At 49.5% G+C, this 7,678-nt stretch overlaps 1 protein-coding gene across 7 annotated transcripts in view; it reads right to left on the bottom strand.

The window, feature by feature from the left end:
- The window catches only part of LOC102015359 (chromosome unknown open reading frame, human C19orf47), a 20,031-nt gene extending 12,452 nt beyond the window's left edge, over positions 1-7,579 (bottom strand). For 2 of the 7 annotated variants that reach the window (XM_005414057.2, XM_005414059.2), the window contains exons 1-3: positions 7,373-7,458; positions 4,539-4,655; positions 1,260-1,311 (exon numbers count right to left, since the gene is read on the bottom strand). In XM_005414057.2, the coding sequence (XP_005414114.1) occupies positions 1,260-1,311; positions 4,539-4,583 (97 nt within the window). In that variant the 5' untranslated portion in view covers positions 4,584-4,655; positions 7,373-7,458. Of the gene's footprint in view, positions 1-1,259; positions 1,389-4,538; positions 4,656-4,854; positions 5,196-7,372; positions 7,459-7,483 lie in introns of those variants that run through there. The other 5 variants (XM_013509655.1, XM_013509657.1, XM_013509656.1 and 2 more) reach the window with 4 other exon arrangements.
- Between the last annotated feature and the right edge of the window lie 99 nt (positions 7,580-7,678).

Below are 7,678 nucleotides of genomic sequence, written 5' to 3'. Positions count from 1 at the left end.
AAAAAAAAAAAAAGTCAGCCACAAAAGGACACACGGCAAGATTTTGTTCAAGTACGTTCAAAACCCAAGTCTACAGAACGTGAATGTGCCCACTGACACAACCATGAGGAAAGGTAAAGGAAGAGGTGTGACAGGGGCTGGGGATTTAGCTCAGCCGCACAGCACCTGCCTGGCAAGTGCGAGGTCGTGAGTTTGATTCCCGGTACTGGTAAAAAAACCAAATAAACTTAAAAAAAAAAAAAGGAAGAGGTGTGCAAAGATGACAGTGCAGTTTGTTCTCTCTGAGGGTGGGACGGGGTAGGTCCTCAGGGTCGGGCAGTACCCCAGTTCTTGCCCCGTAGGGTTAGGACTTCGGTTTTTCAATCTCTTTGTTGAACGATATACACAAAAAAATGTGCAAGTCAATAGTTTGTTGTTGTGGTGTTTTTTTTTTTTTGTCTTTTTGAGACAGGGTCTCCCTGTGTAGTTCAGGCTGGCCTTGAGCTCACTTTGTAGCCCAGGCTGGTCTCGAACTCTCAACAATCCTCCTGCCTCAGCCTCCTGAGTGCTGGTACGCCACCATGCCCAGCCATGCACAAGTCAATAGATATTCCTCTTTTCCTCCCCTGGTGGTGCCAGGGATGGAACCCAGGACCTCACACATGCTAGGCAAGCATGCTACCCTTGAGCTACATCCCAGCCCTCAGTGGATATTCCTAAACCAAACACACTCTCGGTACTGGATACCAGTACCCAGATCAAGAAATAAAACATTTCCGCCAGGTGTGGTGGCACAGGCCTGTGATCTCAGCACTCAGGAGGCTGAGGCAGGAGGACTGCCTTGAATTCAAGGCCAGTCTGAGCTATACAATGAGTTAGTTCACGGGCAGCCTGAACTACATGGCGAGACCCTGTTTCAAACAACAAAAACAAAACAAATCTCAACAGTATTTGCTGATCATACATGCAGCAAAACCTCCAACCCCAGGAGGCAGTAATATTATTTCCATTTCACGGGTGAGTAAAGCAAGGCTCCAAGAGGCCAGGCAGGAGATCTGCCAGACTTCACAACCCAAGTTCTTCAGGGCTAAACTTCGAAGTCAGGAGGCCCAGGCCGGAGGAAGAGGCAGACAGCTCGAGCAGGGCCCAGCCCGCCCCCAGCTTCGTCAGAGCACAGCTGCTCCTGCCAGTGCCGCCTCCCTCCCCTGCCCCTCCCCCTCCTACCCCGTGTGTCAGAGGGCACCAGGAAGAGGGGACCATGCAGGGAAGGCCAGACTCACCCATAGTCACTGAGACCATCGTCTCCCTGGCCTTGACCTTGCTCCTGGGAGCCTGGAAAAGAGGACGAGGGAAGAGGCCCCATGAGCGGCGGCTGCCGCCGCTGTCCCTCTGTGCTGTCTGCCTATCTGCCTGCCAGGGGAGCATTCCTGTGTGAGGGGCTCACAGCCCAGGAATAGCTGAGCAGCTGGCAGGACATCAGCTGGGGACAGAGCTGCCACCACAGCCATTGCTCCTGCCTGGGGTGAGGCCCAGGGACAGTAAATATTCACAGTTCCAATCCTACCCACCCCAAAAAGTCTGGCCGAACAGAAAAGGCACCTCCCGTCCAAGAGTCCCCCACATCCATCCATTCATTCATTCATTCATTCATTCAGACACTATTTACTGAGAACCGCTATGTGTGAGGAACTTAGGGATCCTGAGGGGAGCAAAAACATGGACCTAGCATGCAACTGGGCATAGGGCAGGGCAGACTGACAGTAACACGCAAAACAATTCACAGTTCAGAAGCCATCCGGTTGCGGTAAGAACATGAGGAGCCTGGGTAGGGAGGAGTGCAATTTCCAACAGGGTGATCAGAGAACAGCTAAAGGGACAGGTAGAAGCCAGGCATGGTGCAGCCTCCCACCACTCTAGGAGGCTGACACAGGAGTCACCAGTTCAAACCCTGTGTGAGCAACTTAGAAACTTGGTAAGATCCTGCCTCAAAATTAAAAAAGGGCTGAAATGTAGCTCAGCGTGAAGGTCCTGGGTTCAATTCCTGCAAGAAAGAAAAGGGCGAAGTGGTGTGTGGAGACCAGAAGGAGGGGAAGCAGCAAGAGAGCAGAGGTTTAACAGAGGAAGGGCAGCCCAGAGAAGGCTGGAGCGCTGCCCCCCCAATGCTGGAAGAACCGTGTGTCGGAGGGACAGGGTGTTTGAGGTGCAGCCACAGCACAGCAAACAAGGAGAAGAGTGGGAGCAGGTGTGCTAGGGCAGTGCAGCACCTTATCAGGAGGGACTCCAGAGAAGAAAGGGAGAAACCCATTTTCACTTAGAAGAGAGGATCTTACAATGGGGCTGACGACAAATTCGCACCAATGGAGACATTCTCTGAATATGAACAGCAGTGTTAAAAAAGAACTAAAGGAAGCCAGGTGTGGTGGCGCTTAGGAGGGAGGCTGAGGCAGGTGGATCGCCGTATGTTCCAGGCCAGCCTGGGTTACACAGTGAGTTCAAGCCCAGCCTCTACTATATAGAAGACTCTCAAAAAACAAAACAGGGCCGGGGATATAGCTCAGCAGCACAAGCGCTTGCCTGGCAAGCGCAAGGTTCTGGGTTCGATTTCCGGTACCAAAATAAATAAATAAATAAAACAAAAGAACTTATTTTTCTGGGGGGTACCAGGAATCAAACTCAAGTGCTTGGCAGGCAGGCGCTTGTGTCGCTGAGCTATATCCGCAGCCCACAAAACAAAAGAACTAAAGGAAAGGGATTTCATATTGAAAACCAGGTTAAATAACCCTAAGTTATTGAAGGCTCATCAGGCCCGCAATCTCCCAAGCGAGTGCACGGCAAAGGCTTAAATAAATGAGACAATGGAAATGGTTTTAGGGCTCCAAGAGGGACTAACTCTCTTACAGCTTCAGTATTCTCTGAGTTTAGCCAAAGACTTCTCTGGGTGGCCAGTATTTATTTGGTTTTCAAACAAAGGAGGAGGATACTCAAGAAAATACAGGACTCTTGCAGGACCTTGGGAGAATTTTCCCAAGTAGTAAACTATGTCAATCAGGAGAACTACCTTATCTTTAGGTTGGTATTTATTGTAGGAGTGTGGAGCCTGCAGCTGCTCTCCTTGTAGTAATTGGGGCTGGAGCCAAACGTCTTCAGCTGTGGCCTTATCGTGTCAGACAAGGTGCCTAAGCTTCAGACAGCTCACCAGTAACATGGAAAGCCAATTGGTTAATATTAAACCCTGCTCTGAGCCACTTTGTAGCGGTCCCCAACAATTTCACATAGGATGATACAAACTGTCTGCTCCAAGACCACCTGGCCACACCACCCTGACCCAAACTTCCTCTCTTCTCCCTCCACTCTGTTCCCTTTTACCCAGCCCAGCCCCAAGGCCACTCCTTCTCCCTCACCCAGGCCCCCAACCCAGGGTGCAGAAGGCCCTGGACTGAAGCACCGTTTTGAGGCCCACCCCACACAGCCTGCCCCACTTCTTAACCCATTTTGATGGTAAAACCGAGAGTGCAGCCTTGGCAAGTTACGCCACCAGCTGGACCTCGGTGCCCCCATCTCTGAATCAGGATAATGCAAACATCACTCACCTCGGCGGACAGCTGTGAGGGTGCGCGCATTCTATGGGGAAGACACTTGAGACTGTGTGGTGCACACTATCGAGATTGAACAGCAGCCCCTAACCTCACTGCCTGGCCCAGCGCTCCCTCTCTACCAGGTTCTCTGCCTGCCTCCCAGTGTTTCGTTTCGTTGTGTTTTCTGAGACAGGCTCTACCGGTAGCTATGTTGCCCAAGCTGGCCTCAAACTCCTGGGCTCAAGAGATCCTCCTGCCTCAGTCTCCCAAGCTGCTGGGACTCCAAGGGCATAGCACTGCACCCAGCCTGCCTCCCAGTTTCGACTCAGGATACCTGGAATGCCTATGTCCTACTGTCCTCCAGGCAAGCTCTCTTTTCTCTGCTTGTCTGTCACCTGCTTTGTGATGCTATCTCCAAGTCCCACTCCGAGCCTCTCTCCGTGACCCTCGGTTGTGTTTCTCTTGTCTTTATCTGGCTTCTCATGAATCCCTGAATGATATGTGCCACCACACACATCGCTCACCCTGCTCACACTCTACGGTCCACTTTCCCTTCTGGATTTATCTGCGGGACAAACACAACACGGCAGGCATCTCTCAAAGAACAGGGCGCTGGTGTGGTGGCGCACACCTGTAATCGCAGCACTCGGGAAGCTGAGACAGGAAGACTGTTGGGAGTTTGAGACCAGCCTGGGTTACAAAGTGAGCTCAAGGCCAGCCCAAACTGCATAGTGAGACCCTGTCTCAAAAAGACAAAAGAACAACAACAGAAAAAACAAAGAACAGGGCACGGAGAGGGCTTTAAAAGGCAGACAGAACAACTCACATTCCAAGCACTAACTGCGCCAGGCCCACAGCCAAATGCCAGGGTGATGTCTGACAACAGACTCGTGAGGGATGACTATTATTAGCCCTATTTTAATCAATAAAAACCTGACCCAGTGAGTAACCGTCATTAGTCAAATGTCACATCTAGCAACTGACCTTACTAGGATTCAAAAACAAGTTCTCCTTGATTCCGACGCCCATGGAGTTGCTCCTTTTGAGTGTTTACAACATGTCAGGAGCTAAGCATACATACATCTCATTCTCAGAGCCAGCCTGGGGAAAAAAAAGTAAAAATGAGAAAAAAAAAAGTTAAAAAACAAATGAGAGTGCCAGGTCCAAGGTCACCAAGCAAGTAACAGCAGGGCCAGGGCTTGAACTCAATCAGCCCAACAGCTATGGTTGATGCTGATTTCGGGATTACTGTGAACCAGGCACTGCAGTCTGTAATTGAAAGGTCTCATTTAATGCTTACCAGAATCTTTTAAGCGCTGATATTCTTCCCCTGCTGTTGCGGAATTCTTACTGTCCTCAATTTCTTCTATCATCTCTCTTTGTTGAGATGAGTTTCCCTATGTAATTCAAACCGGCCTTGAACTTGTGGTGATCCTCCTGCCTCAGCCTACCAAGTGCAGAATTATAGGTGTGGGACACCACGCCGGACTCTTCTCTCTACCACCTTAAAAGCCCATCTCCAGAGGTAACTTTACAAAGTTGAAATTAATAAAATAGTAATTTTAAAATGGTAGCTACCAGTGACACGTACCTGTGATAAAAGTTTGAGCCCAGCCCGACCAACTAAATAACTTAGTGAGATCCTATCTCAAAATTTAAAACAATAGCCAGATATGGTGGCGCACACCTGTCATCCCAGCACTCGGGAGGCTGAGGCAGGAGGATCGTTGCAAATTCGAGACCAGCCTGGGCTACAAAGTGAGCTCAAGGCCAGCCTGAACTGCATAGCAAGACCCTGTCTCAAAAAAGACAAAATAAATAAATAAATAAGGGCGGGGCATGGTAGCACACATCTGTAACCCCAGCACTTGGAAGGCTCAGACAAGAGGATCACTCTAAGTTCCAGGCCATCTTGGGCTACCTTGTGAGTTCAAGGCCCACCTAAACTGAATAATGAGACCCTGTTTCCAAAACCAAAAACAAAAAAAAGAAAAACAGTAACTCCCTCTCATTTCAAACATAGTTATCTGTCCCATCATTCTGAAGCAGTTGTGTAAAATTCCTCTTTCATATCTTTATGAGATATGAGAGGTGATCAAAAATACAGTGAACGCTGCCAAGTGCCAGCCAGTGGAAAAGCAGGCTTGTAAAAACACTGATGTGCTGGGCATGGTGGCACATGCCTGTCATCCCAGCACTTTGGAGGCTGAGGCAGGAGGATCGCTGTGAGTTCAAGAGCAGCATGGACTATAATAGCAAGACCCTATCTCAAAACAAAAACACTGTGATGTGTCTTACAGATCCTTATTCACTGGATCTGGCACCGTGGGACTTCTGGCTCTTCCACAAAGTCAAGATGACCATGAAAGAGAAACATTTTGAATCGATTCAGGATATCGAAGCAGCCACAACAGGACAACTTGAAGACACACATGAAAAAGGACTTTCAGAATTGCTTCCAAGAGTGGCAAGAATCATGAGATAAATGTATTTGAATCAAGAGGGAGGGTATTAAGGTGGATTAATGGCAATATTGCTTTAACTACAATAATTTTTAAATTTTTCTTCTCTTTTTCTGAGACAAGGTCTCACTAGGTAGCCCAGGATGGCCTCTAACTCGCAGCAATCTTCCTGCCTCAGCCTTCTGAGTGCTCAGATTTCAGGCATGTGCCATCACAACTGGCAATTTTTTTTTTTTTTTTTTTTTTGGTACCAGGAATGGAACCCAGGGTCTCATGCTTGTCAGGCAGGTGCTGTACGGCTAAGCTAAATCCACAGTCCAATTTTTTAAAAGTTCAACACACACTATATTTTTCGATCTTATGCCATATACTTTGTTATCCCTTTTCCAATCAGCTTTCATTACTGTTTACAATTTATAGACTCTTGTTGCCGTTGTGTTTTGCTTAAGTTTTCCTTCTCAAGCGAAACAGTATTAATTTTCCTTTAAGATAGCAATGTGAAATCCCAGCACTCAGGAGGCTGAGGCAGGAGGATCATTGCGAGTTTGAGGCCAGTCTGGGCTACAAAGTGAGTTCAAGACCAGCCTGAACTGCATAGCAAGACCCTGTCTCAAAAAGACCAAAAAAAAAAAAAAAAAAGATAGCAATGTGAATCTTCCCACCCGCATGAACGGAGGAAACTTTGGCAGTGATTTTCAAAAAAAGTAAAAAATGATATTACAAGATTCGGCAAAACCCGGCCAAACAGTAAGTGGCAGGATGTCGATTCCCCGCGCCGAGGTTCTGGTTTTCATATTGTTGTTCCTGAGCTTTCGCCCTTCTGTACTTTCCTGGAGTTGCTGGCTACACTAATAACTCTCGGAGTCGTTATCATTTTAGTTCCAATCTGTTGAGCTCTTTCTCTGCTACAGCCTCTACATGTGCGTTGCATCAGAATCCATTCATCGAACCTATGAGCCCTGTGAAGAGGGAACTGAGACCCAGAGAGGTGAAGGCACAGACCCACCGCCGCACAGTGCAGCTGGGATTTGAACCCAAAGCCGCTGGCCTCCAAGCCCAACAATCTCACTCCCGGTGCAATCATCAGTGCTAACAATAATGGTACAGAAACGAGGGGAGCATTAGGTGAAGGCTCTGAGCTAGGGGCCGAGACGTGCACTTCTCATTCAACCCATAAAGCCCATACACAGTCGAATCCTGACCCCCATTCTACAGAGGAGGAAACTGAGGCTCAGAGAAAGAAATCGCTTGTCTATATCCCCAGAGCGAAGCTCGGACTGTGTAACTCTAGAGCCTCGGACACCACCCATCCCCACCGCATCCGGCCCAGACCACCACCTCCAGCCCGAGCCTCACCTGGCCCAACGAGCCCGCGCCCATTTGCGCCTCCCTCCCACCCTCCCGGCGGCGCCAACTGTCAGTCACTCCTCCCTCGACCCGGCCCCCGCCCCGGAAGCTCAGTCTCACTGCCGGAAGTCGGGCGAACCGGCCCTCGGCCGCTCTAGCCCACCAGGCTGTCCCCAGCGAGAGTGCGACGGCGAGTCACGTGATCATGCTAGATCTCGATCTCTCTGTTTCTCCGCTAGACACTTTCCTCCGCCCAGCGGGGGCGGGAAGCACGGCCAATGAGAAAGGCGCAGGCCGGCCCCACCCCCGCCCGCA

Source organism: Chinchilla lanigera, unplaced genomic scaffold (genome assembly GCF_000276665.1).
Source record: "Chinchilla lanigera isolate Chin_1 unplaced genomic scaffold, ChiLan1.0 scaffold00177, whole genome shotgun sequence".
Lineage (NCBI taxonomy): Eukaryota > Metazoa > Chordata > Mammalia > Rodentia > Chinchillidae > Chinchilla > Chinchilla lanigera.
The sequence above is the reverse complement of the archived record's forward strand: the minus strand, read 5'-3'. Positions and strand labels throughout refer to the sequence as shown.